Source organism: Melozone crissalis, unplaced genomic scaffold, assembly GCF_028551555.1.
Source record: "Melozone crissalis strain CALT ecotype California unplaced genomic scaffold, PUWL_Pcris_2 ptg000198l_1, whole genome shotgun sequence".
In the NCBI taxonomy this organism is placed as follows: Eukaryota; Metazoa; Chordata; class Aves; order Passeriformes; family Passerellidae; genus Melozone; species Melozone crissalis.
The window spans coordinates 1,677,674-1,696,337 of NW_026535962.1; the positions used below are offsets into that span (position 1 = coordinate 1,677,674).

An 18,664-nucleotide genomic window follows, 5' to 3' on the forward strand; every position below is an offset into this window, starting at 1 on the left:
ACTCCTCTACCATGATGTTTCCAAAGAATACTTACAGGCATAAAATTCCTATCTGGATTTTTGCAAAAACCCCAAATTCAGATGAGCTTTACAAGAACACATTTGTGTTCGGTGACCCTGAACCACACCTAACTCCCAGCAAGCACAGGAGCTCTGGCTGTGTGTTCCTAAGCTCCTGCAGACCAAGCAGAGGGAAATTCTGACAGACAGAAATCTGCCATGGATGGCTGGATCCAAAATAAGTGGCTGGAAGCAGCTGTGGCATGGTGGCTCATGGCTGAGGTGTCTCAGGACAGAGCAACAGACTGTTTGCCACCCCTGGCTTGTAGAATCACTAGAAATAAAACTGAAAAATGGTGTCTGAGAAACCACCACCAGGAATTTGATCTTCAACATCCCAATACTGGATAGGAAGCTTCTTCAACAGCTCAGCCTCAGCTCATTGCACAAGCTGATGTTGTGTCTTTTGTAGCTCAAAACTGAAAAGAAGAGAGGAGCAAAACAGGCCAGAAAACAGGAACAGGAGACCAGGGCTGGAGGGTCAAACAACACCACAGACTGAACATAAAAGAGAGACTGATGTAATAAACAGGACATGGAGGACTTGGGAAGGGAGGCAGGAACATCACTGCCCTCCCTTCTCCCCACCACCACCACCACCACAGGAATTAACTGTGCATTCAAACAACACAGAGCATTATGCATTTGGTAGGAGAAAAGGCATCAAAATTCACTCCAAACAGCCCACAGAGAAAATGCAACCATGGTTAAGCAGGGGGAAAAAATTCCTTCTCTTTGCATTTATCAGCAACACCAGCACATGAAACAAAACCTAGAACATTAAATTGAGGTAACATTACCTTTGGGAAGTCATCCAGCCCAATCAAGCAAACTGACCATCACTGGAGTCCTACAAGGCTAAGCAAGGAAGGAGCCCCCAGGAAAGTAAGGAAAAGCTTTCCTTTAATTATGTTTCTATAACTGCTTTGAAGAGAGAAACCCACAGTAAATCAATGGTCCCAATTTCCTTTTCCCCAAGCAGCTGCAAAGTGAACAGGTATTGTTGCACCTGGAAGCACGCGAGTGCAGCCTGGAGTGATGATGCAGTGAAATGCTGACAGCAAAGTACACACCTTGGCATTGATATATGGGTCAAAGGGGCCGTACTTTTTGAGTTCTTTGATCTCAAGAGCATTCTACAAAAAGGAAGAGGAAAAAGAAAAAAATGTGATAATGAAATGGGTGAGATACAGCAACAAAGCAATGGGTGACTCCAAGGGGTGGAATGGCAGGACACAGCATCTTGTTCCAGTCAGAAGCCATTCCAGCTGGGACTGCTGTCACCTGGACCAGGCTCCAAGCACAGGCTCCTCAGCTGGCTGCTCTCATTTAACAGGGTTCCTACCAAACAGACATTAATGAAACATTACCTGCAAGGATCACACTAAGCTCTGGGTCTTGGCAAAGATCACCCCTCTATCTGCCCTGCTCAGAGCAGAACACTTACACTGTGGGCTCTCACTCAGTTCTGGTCAGACTGACTGGGGAACCTGCACTCTAGCCCATGTAATCAGACTGAGTGCCTGCAGCTGTGCCTGGAGACATGATTAACACAGCCCCAAACTGGAGAACTGTCACCAGAGACATCACAACACACATTCCTTGTTATTCCTGCTCAGTGGAGGAATGACAGAGTTGCACTACAACCAGATTTTTCACTCCACGATGTTTTAGCAGCAGTTATCCCTGGGGCAGCCTGGTGCATTGATTTACCCATCCTGGGAAACTCCAGTGTGGCACTTGGGTCCCCACAAAGGAGGACTGGGACTCCTAAACCTGCCTCTGAAAGGAGTTTGCTCCCCAGCTTCTGAAAAACTACCATGGAGCAAATCAACAGAAGGGATTCCACAGCTGCTCACCCTGACTCTGTGCTGAACTCAGGCCAGGGGTGTCTGACCCACCTGGGAATTGCCTCTGGAATGAACATCCAGGTTTAGCCTGCTGGCACCAAGGCAGGCAAACCTATTTTGGTTTATTCCTTTCCTCCTGGAAGAACATCTGAGTGGTTTAGGAGCTGATTCCCAGGGTCAGCAGATGTTCCTGCCTTAGGGACAGGACAAGCACAGCCCACTGCAGCTTTAGCCACTGGTCTGGGCTGTCACTCTGTGCTGGGGAGGGGCAGCTCAGTGACAGCACTCAGCTGGCTCATCCATGAAACCAGCTCCTGTAAACAAAACTCTGCAACAACAGGAATATTTGGGCCTTCCAGCAGTAGCGTTTCAGAAGTTCCCTGGCATTTAAGATACCTCTGATGTCCATGGGCAGTTCCACAGGAGCCAGCCCTCTGCAGTGGACACAGCTGTCATGGACCCCTCACTCCCTCTGCACCCCAGGCCAAAACTGTCAGCTTGACAAAAGGAACAAATCCAAGAGGCTTTTTTTTTTCTTGCCTGATTGCAAAAATAATTCTTTAAGATTAAGCTAGGGATTTATCTGGGGGCAAGTAGTGTTAAAATTATCTTAGAACTTACAAATTAGTGAACTGGAGCAAGTGCCAGAGACAAGCCAGGAGAGCAGCTAAGAGAGCACGGCCAAAGAGACTGAACAAAGCTGCTTGGATTAGTTCCCAAAGGAGGGAGCCAATGGATCCTCTGCAGAACTAGAAACCTGCTCAGCTATCCAGCAGCTGAAAGGAAAACTGTGGGTTAGTTTTAGAAGCCCAGAAGCAGGAGACCACTTCCTAAGTGTTGAGCAGTTCTCACAATTACGTGTCTGTCTATGAAACTTAAATATCTTTTCATCCTACCACTAACTCAGACTGAATGTACTGCTTTAGGCAGTGCCCCTCCTATCCCACCAGCAAGTAGGACCTTACAACCACTGCTACTGGTTTGGGAAGGGTCAGGAGTCAGCTGCAGGAGTCTCTCTCCACGCCAGGGAAGTGATTCAATGATACATTAGAGAAAATCAGGCAGACCTGCTCATTCACTTTGGTGTGCGAAGGGCCCTGGTGGATGAGGAGCTTCACAATGTCAGCATCTCCCTTCCAGGCTGCCAGGTGCAGGGGGTAACAGCCCTTACAGTCTGCCACGTTGGTGAGGGCGTCGTTCCTCAGCAGAACCTCCACAACATCCCTGCAAGAGACAGGAGCTGCAGTGAGACATTCAGTCCCTGTTTCACAGCCCCCATCTGCAGCAAGGACTGAACACAAAGTGAATCTGAGCAGGAGTGTTTCAGAGAGCCTCTTGACGCGTGATTTTTAAGTGTTCCTATTAAATGCTGCCAAAGGAAATGAAAAAAAAAGGAAATAAATAATGCTGAGATGAGCTGAGGGAGGATCCACATTAACTCCATACTAATGGAGCTGAACAGGGGCTGAAGTCAGCCACAAGCCTCTGCTGAACACAGCACAACGAGGGTGAACAGAGATTTTAACTCTATTTGATTTCTCAATATCTCAGGCAGCAACGAGAAACACGAGATAAACCACACTAAAATTACCTAAAAATGTGATAAGCACACGAGGAAACTGTAAAGTGGTGCAGCCCAGACCACCCTGGGCACTAGGAAGACTGCAGGGACTGTCACCAGGGGAGCCCCTTTCACACCGTGTTACAGCTCATCCAAATTGCTTAGAAATAAAAGGGCTTGAAAACCTCAGCGTCTGGAGATGTAACATCAGCCAGCAGCCAAAGCTCTGGCATTCTCCACTTCCCCTGAAGATGGAGTAGTGCTGCACCAGAGCCTCAGCTGGTGAATGACCCACACAAGGGAAGCACAAAGCATTCACCCCTGGCACCCCAGGCTTGGGGACAGGACTCAGTTATGGCCAGGAAAGCACAAAGCATCCACCCCCTGTGACCCCAGGAATCACTTGTGGCCAGGGAAGCACAAATCCACCCCCTGTGACCCCAGTTTTGGGGACAGGACTCACTTGTGGCCGTTCAGAGCAGCGTGGTGCAGCGGGGTGTACCCAGTGCTGTCAACACAGTTCACGTTTGGGCCCCTCCAGATGCTGCAAGACAAAAAACAGACAGGGAACACTTAGGCAAACACCAAACAGGGGCAGGGCAAGGGCAGGGCTGGCACAGCTCTCACACCAAGGTGGGTGACAGCTGTGGTCAGGGGCAGCACACAGAGCACAGGGGTCAGCACATGGAATCACTGCTCTGCTTCACCTCAGTGCTGCTCTCCAGTCAGAGCTCCACTGCTCACATCCTACAGCCTTGCCAAAAAGCATCTTCAGAGGAGCTGTGTCTATTAGACTGAACCACAAGAGACAGCAAACCATCGACCCACTGCTAATTCCCACCCCACAGAGGAATTCCGGTGGCTCTGGGAAATTGCCCTTCTCCACAGCAAGAGTCACAAGGGGTGGGTGTAAGTCAAAGGCTGTGGGATGCAGAGTCTGCTCTTGGTCACCACTGTGATTCCACACTGCCTTCTCACTGTCCCAAAATCACTTCCATCTGTCAGCTGTTGGCAGTCTGCACCCAAGAGTAGGTGGTCTCTTCTGGGAGCATTAACTCCCCTCCCCTGCTCCAAAGTCAAGCAGCACAGATTTGAGTATTAACCCTGGCAAGGATTACTCCTCCCCAGCCCCTGCAGGGTGTCCTGCTCACCTCAGCACAGAATGGCACAAGGGAGAGGCCAGTGCTGCTCCTGAGCTTGCTGTGGAAGGAGTGTGGTGACTGTCCCTCACCAGGGCCACCACCCTCCCCCAGAAATGGGCATGAAACTCAAACCAGCACATTCTTACAAGCAAACTGGAACTGCTCAGCTCTCCATCATCCTGTTTTACACACCATCCTTTCAGGAATTACACGGGGCTTATTACAAGCCCTGAAAATCCTACTTATGCTAACGTGGTGCATTTTCCTGCTTTGTTTTCTTTGGGGGTAAAACCCCACAGCACCCTCTGATCCCCAGCTGAAATGGTTTAAAATCAGCCAGCTGTGGCTCTGTTTGAAGCTGGCCTTCTCTGAGGAATCCATTTCCTCCCCAGTATGAAATCACAACGATTCCCATGGCCCAGAGGCTTCCTAAGACAGGAGCCATCACTGGGGGGCTGCCAGCCAGGAGCACCTCAGAGCCACCAAGCCAGCAGGAAAGGCACCAAACCAAACCAGCACAAATGCCCTGCAAACCAAGGGAACTCCACAAGGGAAGGAAGCAGCAGGCTCACTCTGCAGCATGTTTCAGTGGGAAATGGAAAGTCTGTCCCTGTCCCTTCCAAGTGACTCCTGATCTGCAGAGCATTATAAAAGGCTTTGCAGTCTAGAGAAGAACCCGAGCTCTGCTAGAGGAGAGGCAGCTAAGGGGAAACTTCATCCAAGAGGACAGGCAAGTGAGCCACAAAATCCAATTTGCAAAGGATGAGAGGCTTATCCTGAGGCATCCTGCACGCCGCACACCATCCTCCAGGAGGACACACACATGCAGATCCATACACACCTCCAGCACTGGCAACGTTGTTCACAGGGACAGTGGCTTAAACCACATGCAGAAGGTCAGTGAGACACCAAAACCCCCACTCAGGGAGTGTGGGAGTGCCCTGCCTGATCCAGCCTGCAGCCCTGGAGCATGAAGGGACCGAGCAGCACTCAGCTCTGGTTTGTTCCTGGCAGTGGGCTCCTGCGGTGTGGTTGCCCAAATAATTTATTGCTGGATTTAACATGGCAATTAATGGTTAGAGCCAGTGCCAGAAAGCCTTGTGTGCAGTCTAGAGCAGCTCCAACTCTGCACCTGTGCTGCCTTTGCTCGGGCTGGAACCTGGGCAGTGCCAGCGTCCCATGGTTTTACACATTAAACTGAGCTGTGCTTGGAAGCTGAGCTCAAACTGCTCGAGGGTGAGCGCATGAAAAACCAGCAGCAATTAACACAAATGTTTCTTTCAGCTGAAGTTATGAAATGAGGAAAAGCAGGGTCAGTGGTGCAGTGGGCAGGGCTGGGCACCAGAGCCTGGGGCATCTGTCCCCACTGGAGCGTGGTGTCCCCATGATAAAACATTTCCTTAGAGATCTCCAGGTCAATGCTTCACAGCAAAATGCAAAGTTTGTCCAAGGAGCTCAGAGGGGGAGCAAAGCTGGAGCCCAGCAGTGAGCACTGGGTGCTGCAGAAACCAACTGCCAGGATCTAAAGATATTTCAAAAAAAAACATCTGCTGTGTCCTCTCCTCCCCTTTGCCTTTTTATTCCTGCAAATAAAGAAAGCTTTTATCAAAGAAAGGTCAAATCACCCCTAAGATCAGACTGGAAGGATCCAAGAGGAGAACTATTTATATTTAAATGTGGGGATTGCAGCAAAGGACATCACTCCCTTCCCTCCTCTTCCTCTTCAGCTCTGCCAGAAAGGCCAAACAATTCTCCTGAGGTATGGAAAGAGGGCGCTGAGAAAAGCAGAACACAAAGCCCAGAACTCTCTGTGCCTTTGGGCTGTTTCTGATTTCTAAATAGAAACCCCAATTGCAGCACAGGCAGGAGAATGCTGTAAATACAGGCCCCCAGTAAAGGTCTGGAGCCAATTTCATCACTGCTGCTTTTTGATTGCTTTTCTCCCTCACATCAAAGAGGGGGGTTGCTTTTACCCTGTGGTCTCTGGGTATCACCCAGGTCTCACCTGCCCTTTGCTGCACCAGGGCAGCACCTGAAGATGCTCCTGATGACATCTGCTTAACACAACTAAGACTGAACATTGAGGACATCAGGAAATCTCTGAAAACAGCAATATCTGCTCCATTTAAACTATTTCTTGTGCTCAGTTTTCTCTTGCTCTATGATTCAGCAAGGCCTTAAATAAAACTTCCTGCTTGTGAAAACTGCTGAATAAAGCACATGCTTTAGGTCACAGTAAAGCCCCAAAGTACCTTAAACAGGACCACATTTGTCCTCTTGCTTTTCCATTTCTTTCTTCCCAGCTGCAGTAGTGACTTTTCTCCCAAAACCACCCCAGGCAAGGAGCTAAAGCAGGGCCAAGCCTGGAGAACAACGTGGTGCTTTCAGCTCAAATGATGAACCTTTGGGGCTGGTTTCTGGTCTCACTAACATGGGTCAAGGAAGCACCAGGAGAGCTCAGGGTCCTTGTGCAGAGCAGAGGGTGCTGGACCCCTGTATTTACACACCCAAAAACAAAAAGCAAGATGAAACCCCAAAAACAAAAAGCAAGATGAAACACGAGTGGCTTGGCCCAAAGGCACCAGGAAGTTTAAAGCACTGGCCCCAGATGTTTGTGTTCTTCACTCAAAGCCTTGGAGACAGTGTCAGGAGGGCAGTGAGGGCTGGAGGAGGATTCCCCGGAGTCCATTGCCCAGAGGCCACCCCAGCAGGTCACTCACACATCCACACAACCACTGGATTCCTGCGACCCTCCTTGGAATTTCCTGCTTACAGAGGGAACACAAACAACCCAGAGCCTTTGGGCAAGGCCTCAGGGTTAGGAAGCTGCTTGTGTTTTTCTGAAGTGTGAGGAAGGCACTGCTGCAGCCACTCTGCCAGCAGGCAGGGTTTGGCATGGTGGGACTCCAACAGAGTGGGGATCCCACTTATGCACCCCAACCACCAGATAATACAACAGCTTTTATAGACAAATAAATGGCTGATGCAAGGCTGGAGGAGATTCAAGTAGTGTATTGCTGGGGCAAGGGACTCAGCCCATGCTGGCAGGTTTTGAGAAAGCCCAAGGAGAACAGCTGGTCAGACTCCAGCTGCTGGAGTGGCTGCAGAGCAAGCCAAACCATGAGCTTCTGCTCCTGCACTCAACTTCTTGGGCCAGATTTTAATTTGTTGTAAGAAAAATGGGTAGATTTTCCTCAAAGTCAAAAGGTCACGAGCTCAAGTACAAGATGCCAGAATGGGCAGGGAAAAGCAGGGACCACCATAAAGGCAGGACACATACAAGTGTGTGGGACACATGACCCAGCTGACAGGGCACATCACAACAGCCAGAACGAGAGCTGCTGAGCCTGGGCTCTGTTCTGACCCACTTCCAGCAGAGGCACTGACCAGGGATTCCTGTGAAAACCCTCAGGTTCAGTGCACTTCGACACCCTGCAGCATCAGAGCCACGCCCGGCCCTCTGCACAGAGCCAGATCAAGCTCCCACTTCAGCAGCTCATTCTGAGTGAGGCAACAGCTCTCAACAACAATTACCAACAGCTCCAGCCTCATTGCCCAACACCTGCAGACAGTTCGGCCACTGTAAGGTCAACAGGGTGCTGTGAGAAACCAGCATTTCCACCAGTGGAGCAACACTCCAGCAACCAATCCTCTGATGGCCAAGTGATCCCTTCTCCCTTGGAAAGGAGCAGAGCCCTTTGTTCCTCAGGTGCAGGAAACCTGCACGGGTCTGTGAAGTGACAGCAGCCTGTGAAGGATCAGCTCAGGAACTGAGAGGCAGAAGGTGAGCTCACCTGCTCCCCTCAGAACCTGCCCACCATCTCCCACTCCTCATTTCCAGGGAGGCTGTTTTGGGTCAGCACAGACCCATGGCAAGCACACATTTAACTCCTGGGCTTGCAGCTCACACTAGAAAGGAACTAGACATCACTAATACAAATGTGTCCATCCAAGCTAAAACCCCCCATTAGGAAGAGGCCAGCCCCAGCCTTATGGATGGCTCCTGGCAGTGAAAATGCATTTATTTAAACATAATGTATGGTGGGGGGTGGCAGTGGGGACAGAAAGGCTGGGCCAGGCGTGGAGCTACATCAGAGAATCCCTCTGAGCAGGGGCAAATAAAGAGCTGCAGGACAGGAAAAATATAGGTCTGGCTTGAGTGCATATGCTGCTCTTTATTCTTAAAAGCATTACAGGCACTCTGCAACCCACTCCCATTAAAGAGCATTCCCAGCTGATGACAGGCCACAGAGCAGGAGCAGCCCCACAACACAGGCTCCAACACTGGCTCTGACCTCAGGGCCAGGCCCAAACAAGCTTGGCTGGGAGAAGGGCACAAAGGATCAGCCACTGAGTCAGAGAAAGCCAAGCAGGGTCTTTGGGAGGGGTCTTTGGGGTCTGTGTGTGTGGCAGCAGGGCATCCCCCCTGCCCACACCCTGGCCAAAGGCAGCATGAAGGTGGGGGAAGAGCAGGGAAAATGGGAAGGCAACGACCCAGCATGGAGATGGGAGGGTTTGACATGGAGTCTGCTTCATTCCAGGCAGGAAAGTGACCCCTAAAAGAGCACAGAGATTTGACAACACTTCCCAAATGCTGACAAACCTCTCACTGATTCTGTGTCCCATTCTCTTCTTTTGCATCTGACTAGATGGGGTTTTGAAGAATAGAGCAAAAGGAACCAAAACATTCCTGCAGAAATTCAGTGACCTGAGCAGCATTATCAAAGCCATAAAGCAATATCCCGGAACTGCAAACAGGAACCAGAGCACTGCTCAGGTAAACATTCCTCACTCTGCATGTGCAGCTCAGCTCTGCTCCCACAGCACTGGAGAAAATGCACTACAAGGAAGAAAATAGAATATTAAAAAATAAATAAGATGCAGGGAAAATTAGCAAGGCATGTAGATGGTGCAGGCTGCTGGGTTCCACTGAAGCACAATTCCTTAGAAAGGTGCCAGACTTCCCCTTGGCCTTCCCTTCACTGAGCACTTCCAGAGAAATAGAAGGAAACCCTGGGCAGCCACAAATTCCTCATCAAAACCACCAAGCAGCTGATGCTGCAGCACTGAGCTGGCTGCAGCTGGCAACCTTGCACTGGGCTCTCCCTCCCCCTTCTCCTTTGTGAGATGATTTAACAAGCTGCAGGATCCCACGGGACATGTCAGTCAGCCAACGGCAATGGAGCATCGTGTCTGGAGCCCAACATGTCCATCTGTGCTGCTCCCTTCTGACAGGCACGGAGCTCTGGGCTCGGAGTAAAAATGTCATCAAAAGGAACTTGTGCAGCAAGAATTGTGGTAGAGCACACGCCCTCCCCCACCTGCCAGGGCCCTTGTAGGGGAATGGATGTGTCAATTAAGGGTTTTGGGATGGCAGAAAATGCGTCACCCTCAGCTCACTGTCAGACAACATCAACACACCTCGAAGTAAATGTTTGTTCCCAGCACCCACAGAGATCTGATCCAATACACATCTTAGTGGGAGTGTGGGATTTCTAGCACCTTGCACTTAGAAGGGTGTGGGGATGGTGATCCTTTATTTAAACATGGACACCTTCCTCCTGCGGCAGTCTCAGGCCTCTCTGTAGAGAGACAATAACCGCCCATGTTCCTCCTATCTCAGCACTGAAAACTTCTCAAGGTCTGCGTGCTCTGCCCAGCCAGCCATGCTCCAATGCTCCTCTGGGCCACCATGGCTTCTTCTGGGCACTGGCCCTTCCCTTTGTGCCATGTCACCCACACTCACACCCCCCTCAGCCTGGCTGCTGCCCACCCCTTCCCAAACCCTGCTCACAGCCTCAAATCCTGCCCAAATCCTGCTCACATCCCCAACCCCTTCCCAAACCCTGCTCACACCCCCAAATCCTGCCCAAACCCTGCTCACACCCCCCTCAGCCTGGCTGCTGCCACCCCTTCCCAAACCCTGCTCACAGCAGCCCCAAATCCTGCCCACCCCTTCCCAAACCCTGCTCACATCCCCAAATCCTGCCCACCCCTTCCCAAACCCTGCTCACATCCCCAAATCCTGCCCACCCCTTCCCAAACCCTGCTCACATCCCCAAATCCTGCCCACCCCTTCCCAAACCCTGTTCACATCCCCAAATCCTGCCCAAATCCTGCTCACACCCCTGGCTGCTGCCCAGCCCTGCTGCCTGAACACTGAACCATGACGTGTCTGACCTGGGGCAGATGATGAAAAGCAGGTAAATAGGCCAAGTCAAGCAGAGACAGAGATTCAGGGACCGAATTACCCCTTCCCTACAGCAATTAAAAAAGCAAATGCAATTATTTTGTACCAACAACTGCACACAGAGTGCACTTTTGCCTTAGGGAGACTGAAAGCAGTGAGACAGAGACTGGCACGACATCCCCCTTCCCCTGTGACACTGCCCAGGTCAGTGACAGGAGGATCTGAACCGGGGCTGGCCCTGCAGTGCTCAATTCTGGGCACACAGGGAGACCCCAGGGTGCTGGGAGGGATCCTGGGCTGCAGGACACCAGGACGGGCAGGAGAAACAGTGCTGGAGTGAGAAGGGAATGAGCTGCTCTGATACCAAGCAGCAGAGTGACAGGATGAGAGGCAAAGCCCTGGAGGAAGGGGGGACTGGAGGATTCAGAGCCACAACAAAGCTTCCACCGAAGCGTTTGGAGCACACTTCACCCTTGAACAGCCCACACCAGCAGCACTCACCCACATGGCTCCATTTAAGCCTGTACCAATCCCAGCTCCAGCTTAACCAGGAGTCCCTGAGGGCTAAAGAAAGACACAGCAAGGAGAGATTAACTGGCAACAGTTCGGGACACAAACAAGGCACTGACACAGCGCTGACTCCAGAGACATTCCTCCTTGATGAGCTTTTTAATTGGGTGCCCAAAGAGCAAGTGACCGGGAAAGGAGAGAGCAAAGACAGCGAGAGCAGGAGGGCAAACAGAGAAGCGACCCCATGGTGGCTCAGATGGGAACATGGGGACACACCTGAGCAGCCACAGAGCTCTGTGACCAGCTCTGCTTGTCCTGTCAGCGCTGCACAGGCACAGAAAGCACTGACTTGGACAGCAGTTCCTAAGGAAAAGCTCAGGAAAAGAAGGATGGAAATCAGAAAGGACATCCTTTAACTCCAGAAGCATCCTTGAAATGCAGTCTGTTAGAGAGCAGGATCAGGAGTGAATGGCCAAGGCAGGAAATGATTCCAAAGCCCGAGATAGCTGCTAGGAGTTGTCATTACTTGTCTGTGCTATCTGTACACAGATAAGGCTGGAGCTGAACAACACGAGTGCTGAGCTGAGGGCCGAGCCAGGCAGGCAGAGGGATGGAGCTGACAGCCCTGCCCTGCTCTGGGAGCCCTGGCAAGGGCAGGGACCCTCCCCAAGAGCTGCCAGGGGCAGCTGCACCCACCCCCAGTGCTGGAAAATGGAAACAATCATGGAACAGGCAGCAAAGAGAGATATTCCTATGAATTTCATGGTGGATCTGCAGCTTCCAGGCCTGGTTTCACCCAAATGCCAGCTCTGACCCTGCCTGCAATGACAGCCTCAAACAGCTTTTCCTCACCAGAAAAAAACTTCGTTCTTTGGGGAACATATACAGCATAAGATGTTCCAAGCCCCTTGAAATATTTCTGCACACTTCTCTGCAAGAATAACAGACCCAGCTCTGAGCCTTTTCTCTGCTCAATACAGCTCTCCCAGCCAGAAGCTGCTTTCAGCAGCAGAGCCTTTCCCAGCCTGACATTTTTAATGTACAGAAGGAATGTGCATATGCCAGTCAGACTCCTAAATATATGCAGGATAAAACTCTCCATGGCTTCAAACAATTTCAGGGTTACTGTGACTGTCCCAGCAAATAATTATATCTCAGCTGTAACAACTCACACCCAATAACAAGCAGGATCCTCAGAGCTTTTAAACCAATTCTCTTTAGTCTTTATTTCCAGTGAAAAGGAATGTCAAGGTCACATCCTGTTTCACTCCTTGTGTGAAATAATTTCTGTTGAGATTAGAGGAACTATTTCCAAAATGCCAAATCCAGCACGAATTCCACACATCCTCCAAGCTCCATTTTCAGCTGTTCTGACCCAGAGCAGATGAGCCCCGGTAGCTCAGACACAGCTTCAGAGCCTGCACCAGGCTGAAAGGGGCACAGGGGCAATGTAGTAACTGAAAATCATGCAAAGGGGGTTAACAACACCCCAGGACAGACACAAGGCATCCATGGGGATCACAGGATGAGCTGAGGTCAAACATCTCTTACAGGCAGTCAGCTCTGACAGAGTCCCCACAGTGCAGTGGGAAACCATGGCTAAGAAATAAGTGGAAAGAAGCACTAGGAAAAAACCAACATAAGTCCACAGGACACAGTCTCCTGTTTGAGTCATCTGATGGATTTCACTGTCCTTGTAACAGAACCAAGATGATGATGCAAAGCTTTGAAGTCTTCAGAGCTTAAGGCTTTATCCTAATCCTGTTCCTGATGCCTAAAAAATTGTGCTGATTCCTGAAAGTGACAGCAGTGAGGGAGAGCCTGTGGAGCCCACCTGGGTCCCTGCATGGGGGTGCTTCAAACCTCAGCAGGCACCCAGCCTCTGGAATCACATTCTGTTCTAAAATCAGGCATTTTCTAACGCCAAACTTGAGCGGATTTCTCAGGATCTTAATTCGGATGAGGCAAAAGTCAATTCACCTCATTTCCAACCCACTTTAATATTAGATTTGAAAGACCACCTAAGACATCTTCAGCCTGGCTCGCCTCAGGAGTCTGCACAACAGCAGGCACTGGGATTAGATAAAAATCTAATGAGATAATGTATTTACATCATATTTATGGCACTCACACTCAGACAGGGTTTTGTTCTCGTGTGCTGAGGACTATCCTCAGCACATAGCACTACAGACACTTCCTTTGAACTGGAAAAAGCTTGAGGTTTATTTTAAAATCTAATTTCCCTTTAAAAGAAACCATGTATTAAAATAACAAGGGAGGAGTGTGAATGTGCCTGGGCTCACCAAACCCAAACACCAACTCCAGCTCAACTTTCCTCCAGCTGAATAACTCAGGCTCCTGCAGTGTCCAGTGAAGCCATGCACACACACTCCTCCTGCAATTCCCTCAGCATCCTATGTCAGATGTACACTCTGATTTTCACCTGGAATCCTCAACAGCCACATGACAGCAAGCCAAGAATGCACCAAACACAGACCCAGCACTTTGCATCCTGCAGCCTCCCAAACATTTCAACAGCTCACCCTCACCAACCCTGGGGAAACAGCCACCTCAACATCCTGCGTGTGCCAGAGCCTGCTAAAATCCTTGGCTTAGGAAAAAGGAAAAACCACACAAATCCACACACTGCTGAGACAGAAACAGTTCCAAACTTAAGCCCCTTATCCAGCAGTCTGGAGGCCCAACTGGATTTTCTTCCAGGATACAAACACCTGCAGGAATCCCTGCTGAGCGTCCAGCACCACATTCACTTAAAGGGCAATCAAAAAAAAAGTTTAACTCCAATCTGATTCATCCAAGCTGAGTATTTCTCAGCTTTGTTATGGCACCAGGACAAAGTAATTTAGGATTGAGGTCTAGAAACGTGCTGTGATGTGATGGACACCCAGGTACCACGTGGCATTAACGTGGCCTGACCCAGGGCAGGGCATTTCCCCACCCACGAGGGTGCAGGAGTGGAACTTTTTGGAAGCAGGACATAAAGAGCTCTGAGGCTCTCGGGTTTTGGGTAAAGAGGGCACATTCACACACTGCAGCTCAGATTTCACTCCAAAGGCAGCTGACACCTTCCTGCCCTGTGTTTATTGGAGCCTCTGCCCCCTCCCCAGCCCCAGGCTCAGCCAGCCCAGGTGCACCGACATTTCCAGCTCTGTTTTCCTCCCTCCTGCAGACAGCAGCTGTGTTCACTTCGCCAGTCGGTTGCTATAGAAACAAATCAATCCTCAATAGTTTTATTTTTACCAGTTTCTGTGAAATAGGATTTATCTCATTTCCATGACTAAGCTGTGCTCTGGAGTGAGCTCTCTGGGACACTGACAGTGCCAGCTCAGCAGCGGGCACAGCTCGTGCTGCAGGGACAAGAGGAAGGAGCCATCACCCGTGTTCAGAGGCACCTTCTCATCCTGAGGAGGACACTTCACCTTGAAAGGACCCCACAGCTGCATGTGAGGAGCAGACAGAGCAGGGGGGCACGGCACAGCCCGGGAAGGCAGTGAGCTCACAGAGTGGAGGTGTCAGCACTTGTTCTGTGCTGAGAGCCAGCCTGGCAGCCCTGGGGCACTGCCACAGGAGGGGCTCAGCCTCCAGGAGCTGCCTGTGCTTGGTGCCAGGGCAGCTGAGAGGGGCTTTCCTTTGGTCTGGCATGGCATGGATGCATTTCCTCCACTCTCTATTACCTGTGCTGTGTCACACCTTTCACCCATGGCTCTTCTATCCTGTTTGTTGTCCTCCAGTCTCGCTGAAATGATGCATTAGCTCACAAAACCCAGCTGCATGAACCCTGTTTCTTGGCTCAGCTGCTCCCAACACACCAAACACTGCTCCAGCCATTCATCTCCAGAAAGTTCTGCCCCCTGCCAAAGGGCCTTCCCCAGCTGGAGGGGACCTGTGGCACTGAGAGGAGCAGCTCCTCCTCACCCACACCCACTGTGGGGCAGAGCTTGCACAGGGAGCAGGAGGGAAGGGGAGACACTGCTCCTCCTGCCCTTCCCTGCTGCTGATCCAGGGGCTTGTCACACCTGCCAGCTCCAGTGCTTCCCCAACACCTCCCTGGGCAGAGCCTTCCACTTCCAATCCCCTCTCTGCCATCCAAACCCTGCAAACCTGGAGCTGCCCACAGCCACTGGGAAGGGAGGGAGACAGGGCTCTCTCAAGGGGGTTTCACTGGAAGGAAACCTCCCACCCACCAATTCCCATGTATCCAAGAAAGCCCCAGGTGCTGTGAAACCACCAGTCCTGCTTTGCCCACTGGCCTGGGCGAGTGGAGCAGGGCAGGGTTAATGCCCCAGCCTGGTGCCTCTGACCCAGCCCTGAACACAGAACTGCACAGACCAAAGCAAGCAAACAAAAACTTTCCAAAACTACATCACAAGATCACACAGAGACAAAACACCACAGAGTCACAGGCAGTAAGTGCAGCCTTTGAATTCTTCAAGAAGCACTTAGGAAACAATTCCCTGCTGAGCCCGGTGCACACCTGTGCCTGTGGCACAAGCACCTTCAGCAATCCCTGAGCTCAGGTGTGTAATTAAACAGGGATCCGTGCACGGGAGGGCGTGGAGAGGAGAAGGTTTAGAGTGGGTGAGATGATGATTAATCACAGCAGCAGGAGCAGGGGAAGACCCAGCGTTGCCCTGTTCTGTGGGAATGCAGCAGGAGCAGCTCCCTGGGGATGGGGAAGGGAAGGGAGGGAAGCACGAGCTGGACAAGCCTGGGAGCTGCACCTTGGAGCCCTCCTGCAGGACTCTGTGCTTACCCACAGGCCTGGGGACACGTGCAGGGACAGACAGACCGACCCTGGCCTGGGCAGGGCAATCCCCCCTGCCCTGGCAGCAGCACCGTGTCCCTCCCCCAGGGAATGGCAGCACACAGGCACAGTCAGAGCCTTCCCCAGGAGCACACAGGGCACGGTCAGATCCCTGCTGTGAGCCATCAGCCACTCCAGAACAAACACCAAAGCCCGTTTTTTAAAAATAACTCATTTTTCTGACTCCTAACCAGCCTTGGACTGTTGGAAGCCACCCCAAGTGTTCTGCCATCCCACCACGTCACTCTTTAAAGCAACCAGAACCCTGAGCAGCAGCTGAAAACAGGCTGGAACAAGGGCTGTGGCTTCTGTGGAGGAGCACTCGACCCTTCCCACAGCAGATGTGGACCCAAACTCCTCATTCCCAGCAGAAACGTCTCCTTGATACACTCCCTGGGGACTGCATGTCCCATCTGGGGCTCAGCAGCAGCCTCAGCTTCCCCCTCTGGCAACACAGAGCCAGACTTTGCACAGCAATGGATGGAAATGAAAAGCTGCTTCTGCAGCTTTGGCTTTAACACAACCCATCCCTCATTGCTCCTGGCAAAGCCTCCTGAACGCAGCCTGATAGCTCAGGCACAGACTGCTCTGTTGTTTCCCACCTCCAACTTCACAGTGAACCACTAAAAAACAACAAATCAAATTCTGCAGCCTGGATGGAGAAGTGGCTCATAACCCCAAAGAACCTCGAGGATTCACAGAGCAGCTCTGATTTCTGGACTTGCTGTGCATGCACAGGGTGGGTTTGTCTCCCCGGCTGCCCCTGCCTGTGCCACGGCCCATGGCTGGAACTGGAGCAGCCAGGCCTGGCTGAGGGGCTGGGATCTGCTCCTGAGCGCTCGTGGCAGCTCCCAGGGGCTGTGTGGATGCCAGCAGGGAGCCCAGCCTCCCCAAGCCTGGCAGCCATCACCTCTTTGTGAGCCCACCATCTGCTCTGGCAAACCCACACTCCCGTTTCCCCCTCCTGCAGCCTCCTCGTTCCCCAGGCTGGCTGTCAACATTCCCCACTCCCATCAGCTCCCACTGGGATTTGTTCTGCTCCCAGGGCCCTGAGCGTTCCACCCTGGCACATTCACCCCTCCAGAGACTCAAATTGCCTGAAATTCCTCCTCCTGTGCCTTATCCACTCCATCCCCTTCTGTTTCCTGCTCACCTGCAGCCATGGGAGGTTGGAGTCGGCGCTGCCTCCACACCCAGCAGGGCCTGCTCGGCCTGGGAAGGAGCAGCACAGCCCAGACTGTGACAAAGTTCACATTTAACTGATAACACACTGATGGCAGTTCAGGTTACCTGATAAAACCCCACAATCCAAGGAATTTACTGCCAGGGCCATCTTCCAGCACTCCATGGAGCAGCACTTGCTCTCTTTGGAGGAGAAATGGCCCAAACCAAAGAGTGCCAGCTCAGAGCAGGTGCCAGCTCCGCACCCACCAGGGGTAATGTGGGAATTCCAGGGAATGCCAGGTTTGTACCCCATCCAAAACTGTATCTTTGAGACACCTGAAGTGCAGAACTGACAGAAAGAGCTGTGACAGGCACCCCAGGAGAGAAGAGCTTTGGGAACAGGTTATCCAAACAGTGGGACTTAAACAGAAACTAAAACAGGGACCTGAAATTGGGTGGAGAAAAGAACAAAGGTGCTGGCCCAGCAGAGGGTTTATGATCCTGTTCTGGGAATGAGCTCTGGGGGAGGAGAGCAGCTCAGCAGTTCCTGTGTCAGGAGAGATCCTCCCAGACATGCAAGGACCAGGGATCAGCCTGAGCAGGGCCAGGGGCTGCCCCAGGAATGGAAAATACAGAGCACACAGCCCTGACTGAGGGCAGGCTTCTCCCACAACCAAGGAGGGCAAAATCTACACCAGAAAAGCTCCCATGTTCTAGCATTAGAAAAGGTGAGGTTTTCTCCACCCTAAAACTCATCTGTCTGCTCCCTGCAGCCTGCCCCAGCCTGCCTCCTGCACTCTCTGGCCTCTCCTTGCAGCTGCTCCTCATCAAACCTCGTCACAAGCTGGAAGAGCCAGAGCCCAACAAGTGGCCAGGAGGTGGGAAACAGCCACAAAGCTCCTGAATGGCAGCAGGTGGCACCCAGGACACCTTGCCATGCCCCACAACGTGCAGCCAGAGCAGGGATTGGTGTCACAGGCACAAATCCCAGCTGTGCAGGGAGAAACAGGCTCAGGAGCTGGGACCTGGCAGTGCCACCAGCAGGTACAGCCAACAGCCACGGCAGTGAGCACAGAACACGAGTGACAGCTGTGACAGTCATCTTCCTTCAGACATCTGCACCAAGCCCTGCTCACATGTCAGAAACAGTAACGGGGATGGCCTGGCTCCCCCTGGCACCACAGGACCATGGCACCGTGGGCACCGTCCCAGGGAAAGGCCCCAGGTGCTGGATCTCGTTCAGCACACACAGTGCTCAACCCTCTGCACTGATCTGAGCCCCCTGTGGGCACACCCATCCCACTCAAACTCAGACTGTTTAATGCATCAAAAGAGAAGAACAAAGCCCGACCCAAGGGTAGA

At 51.7% G+C, this 18,664-nt stretch overlaps 1 protein-coding gene across 4 annotated transcripts in view; it reads right to left on the bottom strand.

Moving 5' to 3' along the window:
• ANKS1A (ankyrin repeat and sterile alpha motif domain containing 1A) overlaps nucleotides 1–18,664 on the bottom strand; it is a 71,197-nt gene that overhangs the window by 51,345 nt on the left and 1,188 nt on the right. For 3 of the 4 annotated variants that reach the window (XM_054293961.1, XM_054293959.1, XM_054293958.1), the window contains exons 2-4: nucleotides 3,935–4,015; nucleotides 2,978–3,134; nucleotides 1,134–1,196 (exon numbers count right to left, since the gene is read on the bottom strand). In XM_054293961.1, the coding sequence (XP_054149936.1) occupies nucleotides 1,134–1,196; nucleotides 2,978–3,134; nucleotides 3,935–4,015 (301 nt within the window). The remainder of the gene's footprint in view (nucleotides 1–1,133; nucleotides 1,197–2,977; nucleotides 3,135–3,934; nucleotides 4,016–18,664) is intronic. The other variant, XM_054293962.1, reaches the window with a different exon arrangement.